Source organism: Chlorocebus sabaeus, chromosome 26 (assembly GCF_047675955.1).
Source record: "Chlorocebus sabaeus isolate Y175 chromosome 26, mChlSab1.0.hap1, whole genome shotgun sequence".
NCBI lineage: Eukaryota > Metazoa > Chordata > Mammalia > Primates > Cercopithecidae > Chlorocebus > Chlorocebus sabaeus.
The window spans coordinates 54,904,835-54,929,283 of NC_132929.1; the positions used below are offsets into that span (position 1 = coordinate 54,904,835).

General features: G+C 56.3%; 1 protein-coding gene across 1 annotated transcript in view; it reads right to left on the reverse strand.

Annotated features, from left to right (window-relative positions):
• ADAMTS7 (ADAM metallopeptidase with thrombospondin type 1 motif 7) overlaps positions 1-24,449 on the reverse strand; it is a 53,123-nt gene that overhangs the window by 5,519 nt on the left and 23,155 nt on the right. The window contains exons 8-19 of the mRNA XM_073012372.1: positions 23,322-23,465; positions 12,464-12,608; positions 11,771-11,863; positions 11,213-11,358; positions 9,667-9,836; positions 9,210-9,343; positions 8,176-8,296; positions 6,695-6,939; positions 6,272-6,413; positions 3,364-3,490; positions 2,598-2,811; positions 886-2,307 (exon numbers count right to left, since the gene is read on the reverse strand). Of these exons, the coding sequence (XP_072868473.1) occupies positions 886-2,307; positions 2,598-2,811; positions 3,364-3,490; positions 6,272-6,413; positions 6,695-6,939; positions 8,176-8,296; positions 9,210-9,343; positions 9,667-9,836; positions 11,213-11,358; positions 11,771-11,863; positions 12,464-12,608; positions 23,322-23,465 (3,103 nt within the window). The remainder of the gene's footprint in view (positions 1-885; positions 2,308-2,597; positions 2,812-3,363; positions 3,491-6,271; positions 6,414-6,694; positions 6,940-8,175; positions 8,297-9,209; positions 9,344-9,666; positions 9,837-11,212; positions 11,359-11,770; positions 11,864-12,463; positions 12,609-23,321; positions 23,466-24,449) is intronic.

The following is a 24,449-nucleotide window of genomic DNA, read 5'->3' on the forward strand; positions in this document are numbered from 1 at the left end:
TACAGCCAGGAAACTACCCACCTAGCCTAGCGAGACCTCAGCAAGACAGGGGCCCTCTTCTGGGCCTCAGTTTCCTTATTTGCAAAATAGGCTCCTCCACCCACCTCCCAGGGAGACCATGAGAATGAAAAGTCAAATCCCCCCAGCAACCAACCGTCCCTGCTCACATGGGACAAAGGGCCTGTGTTCCAGTGTCATTGGTGCAGAGGTGGGGGAGGGGACCCTGTGGGCACCCCTGACCAGCTGTCCTGACCAGCCTCGTCGCTTCCCAGAGGCACCAGGGAAGGAAGGCTGGGTCCTGGGACAAGCAGCCAAATCGCTGGCGATCGATGCGCAAAACAAGTCCTGTGGGCCTCAGCCTGCACCTTCCCACCCCCAAATTAGGGATCTGAACAGAAGCTTGCTTCTCCTGCAGTGACCATCTGGGGACCCAGGGAGGGGGCCCTGGCCAGCTTCTTTCATGCAGCTCAGATGCCTGCAGGTCACTGTCAAAGGAGGGTGGAGTCACTCAGGGCAGAGCCAGGTGGCAGTGGGCTGAGCCCAGCCTGGAGGAGCCAGGCCGAGCCTCAGGGAAGCTGCTGTCTGCTGGGCAGGACTGGGCCTGGCAGCCATGCGGGGACCCTCCCCATTACACAGCTGTCTGAGCTAGTTGCATCCTGGGGTGGGCTGTGCTGCCAGAGCTTGCCTGCCCCTGCCTTCCCTGAGGCCCCCTGTGCTGCCCAGAAATGGGCCCCAGGGTCCCCTCATTCCCCTAATCCTGGGAACTCCTGCCCCAAGAGAGGCGAGACAGATGGCGCCTGTGTCCCACTCTGCTCATTTTCAGATGAGGAAACGGTCACCAAGGTCCCGCGCAAACTCCCAGCCCACCCAGCCCACACCACTTGCCTGGCTCCAGTTTCCCGCTTGCCAGCTAGCGTTCCTGACAGCCAACGGGTCTGCAGGGGAGACGGCTTCAGCCAGGCTGGGAGCCAGCGGTTGGGTCTCAGGGGTTCTGTGGCTGTTGGCGGGGCTGTCCCAAGCGGGCGTGGACAGTAGCCTAGAGCTCAGGGGCACCTCAGGGCTGAGGGACTCAGGCTGGCCCTTGGGTCCTGGGTTCAGGGCAGGCTCAGGCGTGTGCCCGAGGCCAGTCAGGGTTGTGGGGAGGAAGGTCCCCCACACTGCCACAGTCTGCACGTCCCATAAGCCTGGTCCTGGGGTTGGGAAGGTGGGAGTCCTCGGCTCCAGGGGGCTGTCCCTGCCCTTCATCTCTGGCAGATGGGCTATGGGGGGAGGAGGGGGAGGAGCCACCCCAACAGTGGGCCACAGTTCACTGTCCACAGGCCCCAGGCCACCCTCCAGAGTTGGCTCCCAGGCCACAGTCCCTCCTGTCCATAGCTCTGTCACATCAGGACTAGGAGAGGAGTGGGTACTGCCGACAGGGGACAAAGGGGGCAGGGACAAAGGGGGCAGCGTGGGGCTGGGTCTCAGAGGCGGGTGGGGTGCTCCACGGCCCTCGGGTTCCTCATCATCCTTGAAAACCTCATTGGTCCTGTCCCTCCATGGAGGGGGCAGCTGGCTCTGGCTATCCTTGCCAACTGGGAAGTCATTTTGGCTCTCAGGGGTGGCAGGCGTCTGCAGGCCATCAATGGAAACCCTGGGCCAGGGCAGGCTGGGGAGCCCAAGATCTGGGGCCCCTCTGGGGGCGTCTTCTTCAGGCAGGAAATTGATCAAAGGGTTCCCAGGGGTCTGCTCTGAGGGTGGGGGTGGGGAGTGGCCGGCCTGGCTGGGCCAAGGGCTAGGGGACCAAGGTCCCGGTGCCCCCTCCTCCTTGGCTGCAGGAGGCTCTGTGGCAGGCACGGGGCTATCTGTGGAGGGCACAGCAGGACCACTGTGTGGTGGGGGCGTCTGATCCCCTGTCTCCGCCAGGTCTAGATCAGGCCCCTCAGAGGGCCCATAGGACAGATCTTCATGGAAGTTGATGAAATTGTAGTCGTAGTAGAAGTCATCCACAAACACGGGCCCCGGCAGGTCCAGCTCTAGGGCCTCTTCCTCAATGGCGTTGCCCATGGTGCCTGGCTTGGGTGATGAGACGGGTGAAGGGCGTGGGGCCCGGTGGCGTGGGATGAAGTCAGCCTCATTGAAGAGCTCGTGGCTGGAGGAGCCGCTACCTGAGCCTTCAGGGCCCAGTGTGTCCAGGGGCCACCGACAGGGTGGCAGAGAGCAGGTGACTTCTCTGGCTGGCTGCTGGGCCTCGTCACAGGGGACACCAGTGTCATTGGTGCAGAGGACATTTCGGTGCTGAGTGCCCTCCCCACATGTCACTGAGCACTGCAAGGGAAGCCAGGGTGAGGGGCATGGCTGGGTAACCTGTCCACTGCCCAATGTCAGAGTGGCAGAGATCCCAGCCAGCCCTCTCTGGCCCTGCCCAGCTCAAGGCCATGGCTGTGGACATGCTTGCCAGGGGCTTCCTGATCCCTGAGGCTTTAGAGTCAGGGGCTGGACCCTGGAATGCCCAGGCTCCCTCCCACCCACGAAGGCTCCAGGAAGGCTGTCTGCCTATCTGTAGCCGAAGACCAAGGGTGGAGCTGGAGGCGGGCCCCCTCCCATCCTACACTCACCTGAGACCAGTTTCCCACAGCCCAGGTGGCCGGACAGGGCACATGGCGGTTGCAAGGGGTTTCAGTAGGGGGCCGGGGAAGGTGTTCACAGGCCGGGGGCTCCAGGGCGCTCTGCTCATCCAGCCCCACACTGCGGATGCAGAGCACGGCCCGGTGGGAGAGGCCCCAAGGCCCACAGGAGCTGGAGCACAGCTGCCACTCACCTGCCCACCACCTGGCGAGGGCACACAGGTGGCATCAGCATGGCATCAGATGGATGGCACCAGCAGGCTCACCAGCAGGGAGGGCCAGGCTGGGCTTCCAGGCCCTCAGGGTTTGGGCAGAGCTGGGACTGAGGCCAATGGATGATTCTCCAAAGCTCCAAGCCCAGGTAAGTGTCCTGCCCTCAAAGCCTGGTGACATGGCACAGCTCCTCCATTCCTGCCACCCTCCCCTCAGGGAAACTGAGCTTGATGACACAGCACAGCCCCTCTGTTCCTGCCACCCTCCCCTCAGGGAAACTTCCCTCAGGGATACTCCCCTCAGGAAACTGATCTGAGGCCTATTTCCCCATCCAGGGACCCAAAGAGGAGGACCACAGGTGTCTAGGCTGGCCCAGGCTGGGGTGAGGGGTGACCAGGGGCTGGGGTTTCAGCCTTGGGAAGAGAGTGAAAGCCCAGCTCCCTCTGCTCCTCCCCAGGGCCTCTGGGGACCCAGATGTAGGGGCCTGTGGCAGACTCAGGACACCTAGGGGTGGGGAGTTGGCGGGGGAGTGGGGTGGGCTCACCTGGCAGGGCAGGGCTGCTCGCTGCACTTCCTCTGGCGGTCATCGGGCCGGCCCAGGGGGTCACAGTGCTCCTCATCCACGGGCCCTGTCTGCCGCTCCGAGCAGTACACACTCTGCCTCTGCACACCTGGGGGCCATGGGGCTTAGCCTGGGACTGGCACCCAGGTGGCCACCACCCAAGACCCAAAGACACCCAGAACCCTCCCAGAACAGCGCCTTACTGCCCATGTCAAGATGAAAGCAGACCTCCACCGTCACCTTCTCGCTGTCCTGGTTCTCACTCACCCCCTCTCTCTTATGTAGCCTCCCCTCTGGCTGCCCCTGGACGGGTGGCAGAGTGTGGAGGATTAACAGGTTTTTGGTGCCCCGACCCTCTGCATCCTAGCTGAAACCCTGGACAACTCATTTGGCCTCTCTGAACCTCAGCGTCCTCCTCTAAGAAGTGGGAGCAACAATCCTGCCTCCTCCAAGCCCTGGAGGGAGGACTGCGTGTGTTCTTGCATGTGCAGGCTTGGCCCACGCCCAGCACATCCTAAGAGCTCGATCCGTGCCAGCTGCTGCTAGCATGCAAACCCAGCCATGGCTCCTGCCACCCTCCCCTCAAGGAAACTGAGCCTGCCCTGAGGACTATTTCCACATCCAGGGGCCCAAAGAGGAGGACCACAGGTGTCCACACTGGCCCAGGCTGGGGTGAGGGGTGACCGGGGACTGGGGCCTCAGCCTTGAGAAGAGAATGAAAGCCCAGATCCCTCTGCTCCTTCCCGGGGCTGGCTTGGGTGATGAGGTGGGTGAAAGGCATGAGGCCAGGTGGCCCTGGATGAAGTCAGCCTCATTGAAGAACTCGTGGCTGGAGGAGCTGCTGCCTGAGCCTTCAGGGCCCCGTGTGTACGGGGGCCACCGACACACCATCCCACCATCCACACCCTTCCCAATGGCTCAGAGAACATCTGGACAAGAAATTGGGCATCAAGGGGCAGCCCCTGCTCTCCACCCCTGTACTAGCCTTGGCACTGCTCCTGTCCTTCACACCATCTGCCACTGCCCACCCTGGGGCCTTTGCACGGCCACGCTCCTCACCTTAGACACTCACTTCCATACTGCCGGTTGAGGCCCAGCCGCAGGACCCCCTCTGCAGGTGGCTCTGTCTTCTCTGCTCCACCCCCTGCCCCGTGGTCCTGAGAGTAAGTTGTCCCTCCCCTGAGCTGCCGGTCCCACACCCATCCCCCTCTTTCCTCACCAACAGATTCTGATTTTGTTCAAGGCAGCAATGGGACCTGCTGAAAACACACTCCACTGCCGCTCCCTTGCAACTAAGGGGTCTGGGACACAGTCCTGGCTGGGGAGAAAAAGGCACAAGTCCCTTGCTGGGAGTCAGCCCTTTCCTCTCTCCTTCTTCCTGCCCGGTACACGGTAAGAGCCCTGGAAGGGAGGACACCATCTGTGACAAGCAGGAGTGTAGGGGAGGCTGCTGTGGCAAGGACAGTGTGGCTGAGGGCCAGTCAGCTTCAGATCCCGCCAGCTTGGACTGTGCACCTGGGACTTCCTGCCTGAGACAAAGAACCCCTGTCTGTTCCAGCCACCACGGGGCACTTGCCTCTGCAGACATTCCCAAGTGGTCCACCTGCGAAGCAGCCAATTTGCTGAAAGACAATTCCCCAAATGTCTAGTGCTACAAATGTATGTGTCGGTTTCCACATTTGTCCAATTAAAGACACCTGTGTTAGGCCAGGCGTGGTGGTTCACGCCTGTAATCCCAGCACTATGGGAGGCCGAGGCGGGTGAATCACCTGAGGTCAGGAGTTCAAGACCAGTCTGGCCAACATGGTGAAACCCCCATCTCTACTAATAATATAAATTAGCCAGGCATGGTGGCGCATTCCTGTAAATCCCAGCTACTCAGGAGGGTGAGGCAGGAGAATCACTGGAACCTGGGAGGTGGAGGCTGCCGTGAGCCAAGATCATGCCATTGCACTCCAGTCTGGGCGACAGGGTGAGACTCCATCTCAAATAAAATAAAATAAATAAAGACAGCTGTATTAGATAACATGGGTTTCCTAGCTTTGGAAGGTATCTGCCCAGTTCTCCATTTTCGTTTTGTCATCATAATAGCATTTTAAGGAATGCTCAAATGTCTGTATCTCAGATTCCCGATTCTGAGACCCTGAGGACACTGAGTGTCAACAATGGGAAGACTGAGGGGAAAAGGGAGGACTAAGAAACAAAGCGGGAGACTGAGGTGTGGGGAGACCAAGGAACGGCGGGGGAGACCGAGCGGGGAGAGGAAGACTGAAGGGCATGGGTGGGACTGGAGGACAGGAGGGAGACCGAGGGGTATGGGGGGAGATTGAGGGGCATGGGGGGAGACTGAGAAGTATGGGAGGAGATGGAGGGGCAGAGGGGAGGCCGAGGAGCAGTGGGGAGGAGACAAAGAGACAGAGAGGAGGAACTGAGGAGCATGGGGGGAGACTGAGGGAAATATGGGGAGGAAGAGTCGGAGTTAAAGAAATTGCCCTACTTTTTACAAATAGTTCAGGGAAATAAGTCAGGGTGGTGAGGGGCCACTGGACTGGTCTCCAGGACGCAGCAGAAATGCAGGCACAAGACCTGCCGGAGCTGAGCAAGGACACAATCGAGAGGGAGCTGTGTCCGCTGGAGGGAGAACGCCAAGAGCTGGAGCACACTGAGCACGCGCCGCGAGCCAGCACCCACCTGCCTCATCCATTTCCCCTCCCAGTGCGCCTGGGACATGGGGCGGTTGCCAGCCTCATCTCACAGATGGGGAACTGAGGCTCAGAGAAGCCAACTTCCAAACCCGTGGTGGCCCAGCAGTGAGCTGGAAGCTGAAGCCAGCATCCCTGTCCACAGACGAAGCCCCTGCTGGCGAGGCTGTGCCTGCCCCACTTCTCACCTCTGCCGCAGGTGACTGTGCACTTGGTCCAGGGCCCATAGTGCCAGGAGAACTCGGGTGGCGGGACCTCGCCATGGCCGCCTGCCTCCCTGTGGATGGTGTACTCGTAGCGCACCCCGGGGTTGCTCTCCTGGAACAGCAGCTGGGTGGGCAGGCAGGAGCCTGTGAGCACGAGGTGTCTTCTCCATCCACCCAGTCCTAAAGGAGCCAACCCCAGCCACCTCTGTGAACTGCAGCTACACCACTGGGCCATTTTAAAGATAGGGAAACCAAGGTAGAGGCCACAGCAGGAGGGCCTGGCTCAGAGCCAGGCTCTGTGACTGACCCAGGGCTCACTCCTCCAGGACGAGACCTGCCATGAGGGGTGCTGAGCCTGGGGACTGCGCCTCCGCTCCCCCACCCTGGGCCTCGGGAGGCAGGCACCTGGATCCAGACAGGCTCGTTGGTGGGACCCGGGGACGTGAGGTTCTCCCAGTTGCCCCTGCGTGCGTATGTGAAGGTGGTCCCTGCCACCTGGTAGTCCCCGTTCCACTGGATGGTCCAGCCACCATTGAGGAAGTACTTCTCCGGGTCCTCGCTCCGCAGTGCCAGGAAGTTGGCAGCCTCGGCCACCTCCTGGATGCGGATCTCTCGTGCACCGGCTGGGATCAGCCCCACATCCACATACCCTGTCAGCCAAGGGTTGTGGGTAGGTTGTGCCCAGGGTGAGAAGGTTGCTTATCCCCACCCGCTTCCCTCACGTCTCTCCCCGCTTGCCTCTGCCTGCTGATGCCAAAGATTTCGCCATTAGCTTTAAAGTCTGAGCTCCCAAAATTGCTCAGATGTGTCGTGGGTCACCAAAACCTCACAGAGGTGCCACAAATCCTGACCCCGTGGCCATGCCCCGTTACCCCTCTCTTGAGGACCTAAACTGGTCTCATCATAAGGCTGTATCCATCCCCTACACTAATTCTCTTTCTAAAAAAAACAAAGTGCCCAGGCCTTTCTCCTGGGACACCCTCCTCGTCCCCACACAGCCTGCTTTTATTCATTCACTTCTGTCACACCCATCACGTGCCAGGCACTACTCTCAGCACTTGTGTAAGCTCATGGGTAACGGCCCGATAGCCTAGGTACTATTGTTATCCCCATTTTACAGATGAGCAGAGAGGCAGACAGGGATGGTAACGTGCATGAGCGTCCTGCTGGGATATGAGCAGCCTCCAGGGCCAGTGCTTTATCCACCACATTGCACTGGGATGAAATCTAAGCTGCTCAGCCTGGCATTCAAGGCCCCATAGCTGGTCCTGCCTTCTCTTCTTGCCTCCAGGCTCTGGCACAAGCTCTTCCTCCATTTGGAAGGCCCCTTCCATCACTTCTGAGCTTTATGATTCAGCTCAACTTCCACCTCCTACAGGAAACCTTCCCTGACTTCCCCAGGCCAGGACCTTCTTCCTCGGTGCTCCCATAGTCCTCTGGGCCTCCCTCCACTGCACTGATCACACCAGAAGCTTCTGCCCCCTGCAGGACTGAGCGCTTTGCCTGCATGTCCCCATCATCTAGCACACAGTCAGTATTTGAGCAATGCGTGCAAAACAGACCAGAGGTGAGGGCACGGAGCTGGGGGTCTCAGAAGTTTCAGGAGGAGACTACCATTCTTTGAAAGGCCCGGGGGCCACACACAAGCCGGGTTGGCCCTGCCTGGGGTCTCTGGGACAGGAGGACTCCCCATGGGGACATGTCTCTGCACGTGGGCCAGGGGTCCCCTGACTCCTGCAAGAATTCCACCCCAGCAAGGCTTCCCTGCTTAGCCATCTCCAGGCTGGGTGGGGACCACAAGGCCAAGGACAGGGGCCCAGGGGAGATGGGGAAGGGGCCACCAGGTGAAGAGCACACCCCTCCCCCACAGCAGTCCCACCCCATACCCAGGCCCTCGGCCTCCTCGAAGGTCCCGCTCACGGTGTGGCAGGTGGAGCCGTTGCCGTGGCACACACCACAGCGATCCTCCATAGCACCGGAGTCAATCTCAAAGTCACAGCCCACGTTCTGCAACACACAAGGAGGGGAGGCTCCTGGTGCTGGCGTCCAGCCCTCTGTGGCCCCAGCCCCGGGGGCCAGCCAGGGTCAGGAGGAGAAAGCTGGGAGTGGGGGTCAGGAGGCCTCTCTCTGGCCCTGCCCCACCCCAGCTGTGCCTCTGACCCAGGTGAACTTCTCTACCTCCCTGAGCCTCAGTTTCCTCAGATGTGAGATGGGGAGACCCATCCCTCACTTAAAGGCATGTCGTGAGCATCACATGAGACAAGAGAAGGAAAGAGTTCTGCAAAGGCCACGGGCAGGCAGGGGATCTGACGCGCCACGGGCTCCTGACCAGCGCGTGCAGGGAATTTCAACGTCAAAGGCACTGGGGGTTGGCACCTCCCTGCTGGTCCTCCTCGGAGCCCAGGTCTTGATACCCCAGAGGCTTAGAAGCCAAGAAGCAGGGACAAGTAGGTGGCTGGGGACATAGGCAAAGAGGAGAGGCCATTGTTGTTATTAAAAATAAGAATAGATTTTGTTACCAAATACTAAGCACTATTCTTCGGGGCTCAGAGCCCTTCATGTCACCTGTGCCACCTAATTTAACCCCTTCTGTCAGGGAGCAAACCACTGCCTGGGGTCAGCCAGCCAGCAAGAGGTCAAGTCACTTTCTGGGCTTTGGTTTCCTGGCTGTGGCGGTGCTGGTGCAGGCATCCAAGGAGATGCAGGGGGTGAGGCCTGACTGGGAGAGGTCCCCAGTGCCAGGAGGCATAGTAGGGGCTTTGCCTTAGAGGTCATAGAGGGTAGGGGCTGGGAAGCCCAAAGGTAGAGCATAGGGAGGGTGGCCTGAGGAGGACCAGGAGGGACCCAGGAGACAGCCTGAGGCCCACCAGTGGGGCTGGGGGCAGCCGGTGCTGGGAGAGCCTCTTCTAACCAGGCACACCTTGCAGATGCCGTTGATGCAGAGGTCCCTGCTGGCCCGGACCTGGTAGCAGGGGGTGCCATCGACCACTGCGTCCCGCAGCTTCTCGGCAAAGTACTCATTCGAGGGCCGGCAGTGCAGCTCGCAGGGGTTCACTGGGAGCCCAAGTAGAAGAGCCATCAGCAACAGCTGGGGCAGGAGTGTGGAGGCCACCAAGAAGACCCCTCTGTGACACACATCCATAGCAGGCTAGAGGCTCCCAAGCAGCACCAACATGCTGGAGGCTCCGGCTGGGCTGGTAGCTATCTGCAAGGCTGCAGACTGGAGAGCTAGGGGTGAGCAGCAGCCCCAGGGGACATTGGGAGAGGCCCAGGCTTGTGGTGGAGACTGGGCCTCCTGCTTGCATCACAGGGTAACCTTGGACACACACACCCCCAGCCCTCTGAGCCTCAGTGTCTCCATGGGAGGCAGCACTCACCGTCATTGACCACGGGCACCCATGTGTGCAGCTGGCCCTTGTAGAGCATAGCGTCAAAGTGGCTGCACTGGATGTGGCGGAAGGAGGGGCGGCCAGCGGGGCAGGCCTGCAGGTTGCAGAGACGGAAGCGCTTCCGCTCACCCACACAGTATCTGCCTTTGTATTTGGGCCTGTGGGAGGACCGGGGTGCACCCCAGTGAGGGACTGGTGAATACTACTGCATGGCCACAGCCCAGAGCGAGCGGCTTCCTCCTGCACCCACACTCCAAGATCCCTGCCGCCCAGCTTTGTGCACGCTGCTCTCCTCCCGTGGGCTGCCCACCCTCTGGCCCAGACACACCCTCCCTGTTTGTAAGGACCTGTGGGGAGGTGGCAGCAGGAAGCCTGAGCTCTGCCCCCAACCTGCTGTGTGATCGGGGGCAAGTCTTGAGCCACCCTCTGGGCCTCAGTTTCCTCCAGTATAAAGTGAGGTTGGGGCTGCCTCTGCAGAGGGCTGTTGAGAAGCTGGGACAAGCAGTAGGCATGACTGGCACTGGCTGGAGGGACTGCTCCAAGTCTCCGACCCATGACACCAACATCCTAACGAGCCCTTGAGTCCTCAGCCTCCCTCCTGGTGGCAGTACCCCAGCCCTGGCCTAAAGGAAGCGCCCAGGGCCCCAGCCAGCTGAGAGGTCTGACCAAGCACAGCTCCTGAAACCCTCTGCATCTAAGCCAGGGTCGCTGACCATCACCCAGCTCAGACCTGGAGGCCAGGAGGCAGGAGGGCCACAGGCCAGTCTTGGGTAAGCACAGGGCCCTGGGTGGGGCTGGCTGTGAACCCCATGCCTGCCCCAGGTGGCCTCTGGAAGTGAAGATTAGCCAGGTAGTGCCTCAGGTCTACAGTACCACTGGCCTCTGCATCTCACCAGATCTTCACACCCCACCGTTTAGACAGGGAAACAGAGGCCCAGAGAGGTGAAGTCACTCACCTCAGGCCACCCCTTGAATGCTGTCACCTCCTCCAAGCTGCCCTGCCTCATCTCAGACCTTTGTTGTGCCTCTGAGGCCACCAAGCCCCTCCCGCTGAGTGCCCACTACAGACGAGCTGCAAAACTGAGGGCCTGGCCTGCGTAAACTGCATTTGCCCCCGACTACAACTTTACTGGATGGGCACTGCTATTACATAGACAGGGAAACGGAGGCCCAGAGAAGGGGTGAACAGAGGATTCGAACTCAGAGCCATCTAAGGTCTGGGACCCATGCTCTTCGCCACTGCCCTCTCCTGCCTCCTTCCAACCAGCAGCTGCTTTGCCATGTGGCCTCTGATGAGTCTCTCCAGTCTCTGGGCCTCAGTGTCCCCCTCTCTGGAAAGGGGTCAGCAGTGGGGACCCTGTCAGTCCCCAGAACACTGCTTGAAAGTGACTCAAGGTGGCCTGGACACTCGGACTGACCATTATGAGGACACTTCTAAGAGCCAGGGGCTGGGACAGAGCCAAGCTCCTGCAATCGGCTGACTGCTTGGGTCCCTCTGTCCCATTGCCCAGGGCACCCTGGGCCCCACACTCACGTAGGCTGCGTGCACTGCCGCTCGGCGCTCTGTACACCCACGCCACAGCTCCGCGAGCAGAGGGACCAGGCGCTCCAGCCGGACCAGCCACCATCCACGGCCTCGGGCCGGAAGCCCACGGGTACGCACTCCCCATTGAGACACCACTACTGTGACAGATGGAGGTAGAGCCACCCCACCCCCCAGCCTATCAGTCATCCTCACCCTAGTGAGAACAAGGTGGGTGGGACGGCTGCGAAAGGCACAGAGGGGAAGGATGGAGGGTGAGAGAGACCCCCTCACAATCATCACAATCATCTGTGACCCAGGCCACAGGGAGGAGCTGAGCAGGGAGTAAAACAGCCCACGTGCTGACTCAGCTGAAGACACCCTGGGGAATCATGGAATCAAGCCCTGGCCCCAGTGCCTCCGCTTTGCAGATGGGGCCTTGTGGGGCAGAGAGTGCGGGGCTCTGCTAGGAGCACAAGCAAGACTGTGAGCCGGGGCTGACCCCAGGGCCCGGTCACAGCAGGTCTGGCCTCTCCAACACCCACCGCCGGGACTGGGGACATCCCCTACCTTATTCTCCCCACACCGGGTGCCATCCACGGCTGCATCCAGCTTGGAGTGACAGGTGGTCCCCACAGAGCACCAGAGTGTGTGGCAGACATTCTGCGAGGAGGAGGACATGGGCCATACCCTCACCCCCTCCCAGTGCCGCCACCCACCCTGCCCCCTCCCTGTCCCCAAGGGTCCCCTGGGCACCCCTCCACATGGCAGGGGCCCACTGACCCCCAGAGGTCCCTTCTTGTGTGCCTGCTCCCACCTTCCTCCCCAGACCATGTAGTGGTGTGGGGTGCCCGGGGCCGCGCTGCTCAGAGCCGTCCCCAGCTGTCCCCACCTCTCCCGACCCAGCCCCTCCTCTGGAAACACTCCCGTTAGAAGATCACTTCAGGCAATCTTCTCCAGGATAAATAGACCCTCCCCACTGGGGTCCCTTTTCCCTCTTATGAGCCAGCTCCAGAGAGGCTAAGGGACTTGCCCGAAGTGTCACAGTTGGTCCATGGTTGACCCAGAAATCAGAGCTGGGTCTGTGGCCGCCCATCCCTGGCCTCTCCCACAGGCCACTTGACGTCTCACAGTATCACTCGGGGGCGCAGCCCAGGCCAGGCGAGGTTACTCCCAGGCTGGCATCCACGGGCTGGTGAGAGCTGTCCCCTGAGCCCTCCTGCCGGGTCCCCACACCCCCACATCCACACCGGCCCCACTCACATCCATGTCCTCGCAGAAGGCAGAGTAGGCCCCATACTGGAGGCGGCACTGGTGGCTCACATCATAGAGGACGCCAGGCGGCACCGAGGGGAAGTCGATGATGTCCTTGGCAGGAGGGTCGTCCAGGCACAGGCCCCACCCACGGCTAGAGATGGGACGGGAGGATGGAGGGGGCGCAGCCTGTGAGACCCATCGGAGAAGCCTCAGTGGGGCTGGGAGAGGAGGAGAGGTGGGAGGGGGCACAGAGCCCTACAGCTATAGGAAACTCCAGCCTCCCCACTCAGTTCAGCTGATCCTCCAAACACAGCCAGCAGCACAGGCCCTCCCAGCCTCTCTCATCTCACCTCCTGGGCACTCCAGCTGGCTAAACAATCCCAACCCCAATCCCAGCCCTCTGCACACGCTGCCAGGGCCCTTCCCTCAGAAGGCCTCCTGGACCGCCAAGCCCTCATGTGGCGCTGCCCTCTGACCCTGCAGCCTCCGTCCCTGAGCCCAGACCCTGGAGCCAGGCCCAACGAGGATCCAGAGAACATCACATCACAGTTGACACAACAGAGCCTCCGATGGCCCCACCCAGGCAGAGACCTCGGGTCATCTGTGGAAGGGCGAGGTCTGGAAAGCAGCCACCCTCGGGAGAGAGCCCAGGGCAGTCATGCCTGTCCATTTCCCCCACCCACCGACAGGGCTGGCCTCCGGCCTCCACTCCTGTCTTCCTCCAGCCAGCATTCCCTGGCAGTGGTGGTGGGGAAAATGGCAGACATGAGCAGGCGCCATCTGTGTCCACCATACACTTTTGCTGCTGCAGTCTGGTGAAGACAAGGCTGCCCAGACACAACACCACGAGGCAGGGAGCACAGAGGTGGGGGCCCTGGGGAGAGCAGCCCAGGCCTGGCTGGCACTCACTTCTGCCTCTGCCTCACTCTGTACAGCCCTTGGCCATGCTATTGCTTCTGGGATCCGTGACCAGCCTGCTGCCCCTGCTGGAACTTAGGCGGGCACCACTATGGCTTAGCAGCAGGAGTGCCCTAACCCGCTGACCACCCCACCTATGGCTCACTGCTGTCCTGGAGGAAGGTTTGGGGCCTTCTGGGGGCAGCAGTGGCTGGGGAGAATTGAGCCACGCAGACATGCAGGGCTGGGGATGACCCAGGCAGCCACAACTTGGGCAGAAGCAACGGAGGGAGGCAGAACCCGTGGGACCTGGGGCCTCTAGCCAGGTGGGGGACATGGGGAGGCACAAACCCTCCAGTTCTATAGTCTGGGTGGCCTCAGGGCAGGTGGTGCCAGGCCAGAGGGCCAGGATGAGCATACAGTCCTGGCTGGGACAGGTGGGGGGTTGCACAGGGAAGAAGGGCAAAGGTGATGGATCCTGGAGTCCAGCAGGGAGAGAAAGACACTCCGAGATGTGGAGAGGCTGGGAGAACATGAAAGGGTCTGGAAACAGGGCCAAGACCACTGAAGGCAGGTGTGGAGAGGGGCTGGGAGGGTAGATCAGACCATGGAATCCCAAAACCCAGATTTCAGAGGAGCGGGCCTGGCAGCTGGGAGACCCAGGGTGGGGTGGGTGGTCTGTGTGGTCTCCTAAGTCCCCTGGCCAGTGACAAGTCCCTGGCTCTGCCCAGAGCTGCAGAGAAGAAAGCCAAGGTGACCAGACTTCTACTGAGAACCCTGGAATCCTCCTGGAATCCCCCAGACTGCCCATGCTGGCTGGAAACAGACCCTCGAACATGGGCGTTGGCAGATGAGCAGCTGCTGGATGCAGTTCTAGTGCCCAAGATGACCACATGCCAGGCTGGTCCCGGGTGCTGGGGGCCATACCCTCTCATTTGCTCCTCACAACATCCTAGGCAGACTCTACCATCATCTCTCCTCACACACTCAGGGCCCATACGTCACTTGCCCTGGGTCATACAAGAGGGACGTGATGGCCAGGATCTGAAGCCAGGCCCAGGCTGCCTGCACCAGGCTGTGTCTACTCACTAAGCTGCCACCAGTGCAGGGCTCCTCCCATTCAGCCTCGAGCCTGGCCTCAAATACTTCACCCCAAATACAAGTTCAAAACCATGGCAGCCAAGGCCTGGTGGGGAGAAAGGAGTATCCCAAGTGGTCCTGCGGCTTGGGGCTCCCTGAGCCTCCCTGGGCCTGCACCTGAGGCAGAGTGTCAGCAGGGGGTGGTGGGCTCAGCTGGCCCTGGGCTCCCTCCTTCCCGCTAGCATTCCGTGGCTCCAGGAGGTAGACTGGGGGCTCACCCATCCCAGCCAGGGTGTCCTCTGATCCCGTGGCTGAGGGGTCCCATGCGCCTCATCCCGGCACCAACAGTCCCTGGGCTACAGCCCAGCCCGTCTGCTTCCTGGCTGCCCCAGTGCTGACTCGTTGCTCATGTGGCTCCTGTGGGCCTGCTGCTGGGCAGCTGAAGCCACAACAACCTCTCAGCCCACCCTGGGTGTGTGGGAGAAGTCGGGAGCATGAGGCGACCCTCACAGAATCCACTGCCAGAATCAGGCCCAGGTGCTGTCTTGGGAGTCAGAAACCCAAGTTCTATTCTCTGCCTGGCTGTAGTTGCTGTGTGGCCTTGGGCCTTCACGTCCTCATCTGCAAGAAGCTGATCCCAAGCTACAGGGGTATAAATAGCAGTGTCTTCTTGGGAAAAATCACACAGGCGGCCAGCAGCCAGCCCTTCCTTCCTCTGGCAGGCTCACTGCCAGCTCCTCTGCGCTGCCGACACACCCGGATCCCCAAACCCGTCAGCCCTTCCCCTCCACGCCCCTCCTTAGGCTAATTATAGCGGGGCTGGGCAGTCCCACAAGAGGTCAGAGCAGACAGTAGGTGACTCTGGTCAGAAACCTCACTCTCACCTCGAGACTGCAAAGAGCTGCCCACCACTGACAGGAGAGACCTGTGGGCCCGCTCCCCTGGCCACCCCTGGGATCTGGTCATGGAGTCACTGAATGGGGGGGTCCATGGGGTGAAGTGAAAGACCCCACATGTGACCCAGCCTGTCTCTCTCCCTGTAGAAATGCTGGCTTTGAGGAAAGCAGGGACCAGGGCCTCCCCTTCTCCCACCCAAGTCCGAGTTGACACCAGTGAAATGCTGTGACCTCTCCCCAGGGTCCCTTAAAGCACCTGTCAGCCCGGAAAGGATCTTAGAGTTCTTCAGGTCAACCCTCTTGGACAAGCTCCAGATGCTACCCTCCAGCACCCCCTCCCCGCCACCTCCTGAGGGTTCTTCTGCCCCACCCTACACTCGCATGGCCCTGGCCTCTGCCCAGCCTGCCCTCCACTTAGCACCCTTCTTCCTCGGGGTGGAAGTCAGCCTTTAGAGGGCAGGCTCCTTCTCCGAGTCACTGTCCCTGACCCCAGGAGGGCTTGGTGCCCCTCTCCCCAGTCCTACAGCCCACGAGGACTGCGTGCCTCGGTGCCAATCATCCCCAACTGTCATCTGTCCGTCTCCCTCTGGTGTGAGGACCTGCAGGACAGGCACCTGGAGGTCTGTCTCCTTTACCACAGTCCCCACACACAGGTCCTGATGGACACGGAGTCTGTGGACACAGCAAGAACGAGTCTGGATTCAGCCCTGTGGGTCTACCTGGCTGGATAAGCATCTACGCGCAGGAAGCCAAGGGGCTTCAGGACCAGACAGGATGAGGGGGTTGTCTGTGAGTGCCTCTGAGGTGCCCCAAAGTCCTGGGAACACTGCCTGACCATTTGACACTTCAGTGAATCTCACTCATTCTGTCCCCCAACCGGCTGGGGTGGGGCCCATCCTCTCTCTCCTGTCCCACCCCCAGCAAGGAGACCAAAGCCTGCAGGCTGGGAGACAGGCTGCTGCCACCCTCCCCACCTCCGCACACCCTCTTCCTTCCACCTCCTGGGCCTTGGGAGGGCCCTGCTGCCTGACTCCCAGGATGCAAAGGTGAAAGTGTGAAAGGACCTTGGGAAGATGGGGTTCTTCTTCCTCCCAAACACCCCTCCACTGGTGAGGCATGGATTGCTCTGCTTCTGTCTGGCTCACCCCAGTGCCAAGGCTCTGGGAGGCCACAGCTGGCTCTGACTCTCACCCTGTCCTCCCCTCCTCACCCCAGGTCCCGAGCCAAGTCCCTCAAGCATGCCAGCAGCTGAATGAGGACAGAGACTTGTCTGTCTGTCTGTCTGTCCTAGAGCCAGGGTGTTGGGCGGCACCCTGGGTGGGGGGAGCTGGGAACAAGCCCTGGGGGTGCTGTGGCGGCAGCTACTATTCTGATTTTCTGAAGCCATTCTCTCATTCTCTGCCTCTCTCTGGGGATGAAGACACACCCTCCTCTCCACCTTCAGGCCACTTGCCTGGTTCAAGTCCGTCCCATCTATCACTTGGTAACAGTGGAAGGAATAGTAGTGAGCGTGTGTGAAATGCTTACTGCGTGGCAGGCGCGGTGCTCAGCACTGCACGTGTTTTCTCACTTATTCCTCATATCACATGCACAAGGCAGTCCCATCATGATGTCCATTTTTTGAGGCTTAAGGGATAATATAACTTGTGTGCCAACACAGGTAGAAGCCTGGGCCACAGTCTAGGTTCTTTTATTCCCCCCCGCCCAAGACAGAGTCTTACTCTGTCACCCAAGCTGAACTGCAGTGGCGTGATCTCAGCTCACTGCAATCTCCACCTCCCAGGTTCAAGCAATTCTCCTGCCTCAGCCTCCCGAGTAGCTGGGATTATAGGCATGCACCACCACACCCAGCTGATTTTTGTATTTTTAGTAGAGATGGGGTTTTACCATGTTGGCCAGGCTGGTCTCAAACTCCTGACCTCAAGGGATCTGCCCATCTCCGTCTCCCAAAGTGCTGGGATTACAGGTGTGAGCCACCGTGCCCAGTCAGTCTAGGTCCTTAACCACCAAACAAAACTCTTCTCTGCTTCCAATCCCACTCCCCACCCCAGTAATCCCTCTACCACTGGAGGCCAGCATCCTTGCTCTTATATCCCTAATGGACCTGGTCACATCCCTGCTTAAACCCCACAGTGAGTGGACTTCTAGAAAAACATGGCACATTGAGCAGACAGATTTATCGATGCTCCCTTCCAAAACTGCACTCTGATGACAGTAGAGGAAATAACCACAGCATAAATCCATAAGAGGTGCTGATGGGTAATGAGGGATGTTAACAAGATTCTGGAAGCTGGGAAGCAGATGGCCGGGCAGTAGCTGACTTGGTAGAGTGATGAAAGCTGAGAGTCAAATGTCTGCAGGGAGGAACCACTCAGAAGCAGAAGCCCAGAAAGGCTCAGGAACTGAGTTGCCAGGGACCCCTCAGGGCCTTAGGGCCAGGAGGGCTGAAGACAGTAGGGCTGAAAGTCTGTAAGAACTGATCAGACCCTAGATCCCCTCCCCAACCCTGAGTAGCCAAGTGACTGTCACCTGCCACCCTGCAGAGGGCTGGGGATCACTCTCTGGCAAGGGTGAACCAAGAGGCTCTGGCCCAGCAACACTGGGCATAGATGAAGGCCCAAGGCAGAAGGACCTACAGAGAAAAGAGAACAAGCAAAAGTCTATACATCGAAGGGTAAGAAACACGCCAAGCCCCTTCCTCACTTGGATGCCGGAATGCTGCAGCCAGACATACACTCTCCCAGGAAAAGTCTAGAGGATTCCGCTTGGGCAACTGAATCACTCAGAAAAATGACCTCAGATACTGACATTAGAGGATCTCCCCAAAACAGCGCTATCCGAACCAGTCCTTCAGCAGTGACTTGGAAAAGTCCTGCCCAAGTCCACAAACTGAACAATTAGTATCTCTGCATCTCCTTGCTATATATTAAATACAGACAATGCATTTTAAGAAAACTTTTTTTTTGAGAGAGTCTCTCTCTGTTGCCAAGGCTGGAGTACAGTGGTGCAATCTCAGTTCACTGCAGCCTCCGTCTCCCAGGTTCAAGCGATTCTCCTGCCTCAGCCTCCTGAGTAGCTGCGATAACAGGCACCAGCCACTGTGCCCGGCTAATTTTTTATATATTTTTTAGTAGAGACAGGGTTTCACCATGTTGGCCAGGCTGGTCTCAAACTCCTGACCTCAAGAGATCTGCCTGCCTCGGCCTCCCAAAGTGCTGGAATTACAGGCGTGAGCCACTGTGCCTGGCCAAGAAAACTGTTAACATGAAACAAATATTTTTTAAAAAATAACCCAAAGGAAAGAAAAACATTTCAGGGAACAGAAGAAAAAAGTCAAATCCATGTAAGTAATAACCTCACAGAGATAAGAGAACCTACTGTACCCATGAAACAAGGATAGGATCAAAAGGTGCACAGATTGAGCATGTCTAATCCCAAAATCCAAATGCTCCAAAATCCAAAACTTTTGAGCACTAACATGATGCTCAGAGGAAATGCTCTTTGGAGCACTTCAGATTTTGGACTTTCAGACTGGGGATTCTGAACTGCTAAATATAATGCAAATACTCCAAAATTTAAAAAAAAAAATCCAAAATCTAAAACACTTCTGGTCCCAAGTATTTCAGATATGAGACACACAATGTGTATTTAGTGAATGAGAAAGTTTAAGAAATTAAAAGTACAATGAAAAAAATGAAAAATTTAATAGAAAGATTATAAAGATAAATCAGATGCCTCCTAGAAAACAGAAAGAGACGGCCAGGCACGCTGGCTCACGCCTGTAATCCCAGAACTTTAGGAGGCTGAGGGATGAGTCCAGGAGTTCAAGCCCAGCCTGAGCAACATGGCAAAACCCCATCTCTAGAAAAAAGTAAAAATTTAAAAATTAGCTGGGTGTGGTGGCACAGCTACTCGGAATGCTGAGGCAGGAGGATCATTTGTGCCTGGGAGCTCGAGGCTGCAGTGAGCCATGATTGTGGCACTGCACTGCAGCCTGGGCAACAAAGCAAGACCGAAAGAGAGAGAGAGAGAGAGAGAGAGAGAAGAGGGATGATAGAAAGGAAAAGAAAATAGAAAGAGATGAAAAAGTGTAAAATGTTTAAAAATAGGAAAGCAAGAGAATAGCTGCAGGGTTCCAGAAAGAGAAAATGTAAGAAAGTTATCAAATGAATAATACAACAACAGTTCAAGAACTGAAGGTCACAAGTTTCTAGATTAAAACACTCCAATGAGTGCTCCCTCAAATTAAAATAGACAAAGGCATATATTGTAAAATTTAAAATCACCAAAAAGAGAAAGAGAAAGAGAGAGTCCTAAAAGCTTCCAGATTTTTTAAAAGGTCACATTCAAATCAGAATGGGATGGGACCTCTTCAGAGCAACGCTGGAAACTAGAAGACAACAGAAAAATGCCTCCAACATTCTGAAGAAGAGTCACTTCCAACCCAAAAGTTGATATCAAATCAAAATATCAATCAGATGTGAGGGAAGAATAAAGACACTTTGAGACGGGCAAACCGTTTACTTCCATGCAATCTTTCTCAGAAAGCTGCTTGAGGATGTACTCTACCAAAACAAATTTTAAAAAAAGGTACCTCCCCATAAAAAAAGTAGCATGGGATCTAAGAAACATGATGACCCTCCATTAATATTTTGGGGCAGGCCTAGAAAGTATCCAGTCTAAATTGGAGGATAGAGGGAAGTTGGGAGGAGGGTCCAAGAAAGAAAGGAACTTCTGGATTATCTGGTAGGGATTACCTTTGGGAAAACTGGATTAAGAGACATCTTACAAAACTGTTAAAGGAGCTGGAAGGCCTGGAAAAGCAATGAAAACCAAGCAATTAAAAAACTTGTTCTTAAAAAGAAATGCCATCTAGATGGGGCATGGTGGCTCATGCCTGTAATCCCAGCACTTTGGGAGTCCAAGGTGGCGAATCACTTGAGGTCAGGAGTTCGAGACCAACCTGGCCAACATGGAAACCCCGTCTCTACTAAAAATACAAACATTAGCTGGGTGGTGGTGGCAGGTACCTGTAATCCCAGCTACTCGGGAGGCTGAGGCATGAGAATTGCTTGAACCTGGGAGGCAGAGACTGCAGTGAGCCGAGATTGCACCACTGTACTCCAGCCAGGGCAACAGAGTGAGACTAGAAAGAAAGAAAGAAAGAAAGAAAGAAAGAAAGAAAGAAAGAAAGAAAGAAAGAAAGAAAGAAAGAAAGAGAAAGAGAGAGAGAGAGAGAGAGAGAGAGAGAGAAAGAGAAAGAGAAAGAGAAAGAGAAAGAGAAAGGAAAGGAAGAAAGAAAGAAAGAAAGAAAGAAAGAAAGAAAGAAAGAAAGAAAGAAAGAAAGAAAGAAAGGCCGTCTTATTACAACACTTAGTTCAGCCATCAAGATTTATAGCTGTAATAATGAAAATGCGGAATATGGACTTAATCCAAATATGTTAACACTAAATTGGGAGGAAAGGTGAGGGGACAAATGTATGTACAGGAAGTGATGCAAGGGTGCTAAATCCCAACCTTCCAGATAATATCGAAACTGGAAAATCAACAAATGAGAGTCTAGCAATGCTTTTTGGAAATAGAAAAGTAAATACAAGAAAAAGCTAAAAGTGTTAAGTTTGAAGGTGGTTGCCTAGAAAAAAGCAATGGAGGGTGGGGAGAAGTGGGGCAGGTGTACGATGCTCTGCTGTTGCAATCTTGTTTTTTTTTTTTTTTGGAGACAGAGTTTTTTCGCTCTTGTTCCCCAGGCTGGAGTGCAGTGGTGCAATCTTGGCTCACTGCAGCCTCCGCCTCCCAGGTTCAAGTAATTCTCCTACCTCAGGCTCCTGAACAGCTGGGATTACAGGCATCTGCCCCCATGCCCAGCTAATTTTTTTGTATTTTCAGTAGAGAAGGGGTTTCACTATGTTGGCCAGGCTGGTCTCAAACTCCTGACCTCAAGTGATCCACCTGCCTGGACTCCCAAAGTGCTGGGATTACAGGCATGAGCCACCACGCCTGGCCAGTAAGCAAGGTCTTATGGGACAAAGGAGCCTATGTCTGAGCAGAGGAGACAAAGGTAATGTCTGTGTCCAGCATTCCTTGCTGCCCTACTTGCATCCAACATTTACTTTGGTCCATGAGCTCAGAATCTATAATGTGTAGGAGTTCATTGAGACTCAAAACTATCAGATGATAAACATGTTATGTCGACAACTGAGTAAGGGACGGGGGGCAGTGACAGGCCCAGAGGCTGCATTTTCCATTTGAACCAGACTTACTTCAAATGCAGAAAGAAGACAATGACCAAGGAGCCCCACCGTCCTTTCTTACTCATGTTAACACCCCTGTATTAGCCAATCGCTATGCAGAAAATGAAGACATGGGAGGAAAGAGAACCCCATAGTTCCTTCTCCTTTCAGTCTTTCCTTCCTCATTGGTAACAAAAGGTAGAGAGCCTGGGTAAATTGTGCCCATATCAAGGAGTGAGATGAAACCAGTTGAGATAGTTTTATTCTATCTCATCATCTGGTAAATATCAGCTACAAAAGATGAACTGTGTAATTTTGGTGACTCTGCATACAAGTTAATACAACTGACCTTTGAACAACATGGATTTGAACTGCACGGGTCCACTTATACGTGGATTTTTTCCCACCTCTGCCATCCCTGAGATCATCTCCTGCCTTTCTCCTTCCTCTTCAGACTACTCAACATGAAGAGGATGAGGATGGAGACCCTTATGATGATCCACTTCCACTTAATGAGGAGTGAACATATTTTCTCTTCCTTATGATTCCAATAACATTTGCTTTTCTCTAACTTACTTTATTGTAAGAACACAGTATATATTATATATAACATACAAAATATGTCTTAGCTGTTTATGTTATCAGTAAGGCTTCCAGTCAACAGTAGGCTATTAGTAGTTTTGGGGGAGTCGAAAGCTATACATGGATTTCCAATTGCACAGTGGTCAGCACCCCGACCCCCAAGTTGTTCAAGGGTCAGCTATACTCTTATATTTGCATTTAAAACTGGCACTGAACAAAATAAAGATGAATGGTACAATTTATGCCAATAATTTAAATTTAAAACTTTTTCTTACTTAGAACAACATTAAATCGCAAATTAAAAAAAAAAACAAAAAACACCAGAACAGGCTAGGCATGGTGGCTCATGCCTGCAATTCTAGCACTCTAGGAGGCCAAGGTGGTTGGATCATCTGAGGTCAGGAGTTGAAGACCAGTCTGGCCAACATGGCAAAACCTTATCTCTACTAAAAATACAAAAATCAGTCAGCCATTATGGTGCACACCTGTAGTCCCAGCTACCCAGGAGGCTGAGGCAGGAGAATCTCTTGAACCTGGGAGGCAGAGGTTGCAGTGAGCCAAGATCACACCATCGCACTCCAGCCTGGGAGACAGAGCGAGACTCCGTCTCAAAAAATAAACGAACAACAACAGCAAAAACACCAGAACAAATGAAGAGAACATGAAAAAAAGGAGAAAGCTTCACATTTCAGTTCCCTTAGTGGCCCCTTCTTCCTGCCTCTCACTGGACCTTGTGGCTGACCCTTGCTTCCTCCAGCCTCGTTTTCTACGCAGCCTTGGCTCCCATAGACTTGCTCAGGGTTCTGCCGTTCCCTGAAAAGCTCTCCTGCTCCTTCACGGCTGCAGGCCTTTCTCAGGCTTCCTCTACCAGGAACGCTATTCTTCTCCCTTCTGCACATGTGTGAATTCTCGCTCCTCCTCCAAGTTCAAGCTCAGGTGTCCCTTTGAGGAGAACATTTGGGACGCCAGCACCACATCTTTGCCAGGTGCCCCTCTGCTTCCCTCTACCCCGGCTCTGCAGTATGACTGTCTGCATCTCCCCCATTAGACCTTGACCTCACAGATCAAGACCTTGTCCCTCTGCTTCCCTCTACCCCTCCAATGTGACTGTCTGCAGCTCTCCTAGTAGACCTTGACCTCATGGATTAAGGCGCAGGGGCCCGGTGCTGGAGGACTTACTCAAGGAACCTGGTGATGTACTGGCGGCTGCAGCGGGACCAGGTGAGAGGAGCGGCGTCGTACAGGAGCTGTGGAGACATGATGAAAGGCCGTTTCCCAACGGGTTCACAGTCATTGCCGCTTCCGTCATGCTGAATGCCAAAACTGTGTGAGAGCACAGGCCCCAGGGGCGGGTGAGCTGGCGGGAGGCTGCCAGCCTGCCCTCCCCTGGAGATCCACAAGGGGCACAGCCCTAGTTCCAGGGCTGGTTCTGCCACCCAATGGCCACACCCAATGGCTGCCGAAAGTCACATTCCCCTCTCTGAGCCTCAGTTTCCTTAATGTAAAATGAGGGTATGACAGCTAGGACCCCAAGGGCTCCTGCTCCAGCCTGAAATGAGGGCCAGGGACCCAGAGCAGCCCTGCCCCTGCCTGGGGGCTGGCCAGCAATGGCAAACCAGGTGGCACAGATGGGGGCCCGTGATGGCCCCTGCAAGCTCACTGGCCTCAAGAACAGTCTGACAGAGGTTCCCACTCACAGGTCCTTGTCCCAAGGCTGTGCACTTGAGTTAGGGGATCTGAGCTGCTGTGTCACAGAAAGGTCTCCAGAGACCATCCTTGGGAAGGACACGAGAAAAATTATTTCCTGAGCATCTACTATGTGCCAGGGGCCATGCTAAGCACTTTCAGAAACACAGTCTCACTCAGTTCTCATTATTACCCCCAGGGAGGCTCAGAGAGTCTAAGGAACTAGCCAGGGTAACACAACCAGGAAATTGCAGTACTGCGGCAGGCTGTTCTTTCTGCAGCCATAGGCAGCTTTAAGGTCCTGCAGGCACAGCCATCACCCATGAAACCTGGACATCTGAATGGATGGCCCCAACAGCTTTGACGATAGAACCCTCTGGGATCCTGCCTTTGAAAGCTTGCTGGACAATCTAAGATGCTGCCATATTCGCCAGCTCAACAGCCCAGGCACAGGTGGCTGGAGGCCTGTGAAGGCAGGAGCCTCAGGCAGCGGTGTCAGATGGAGGGAGCCTTGGACGTCATTGAATCCAAACCCCTCAATCTATGGGAAGCACACAGAGGCCTAGAGAGGGCAGGCACTGGCCCAGGCCACAGAGCAAACAGGAACAGGGACAGGGATCG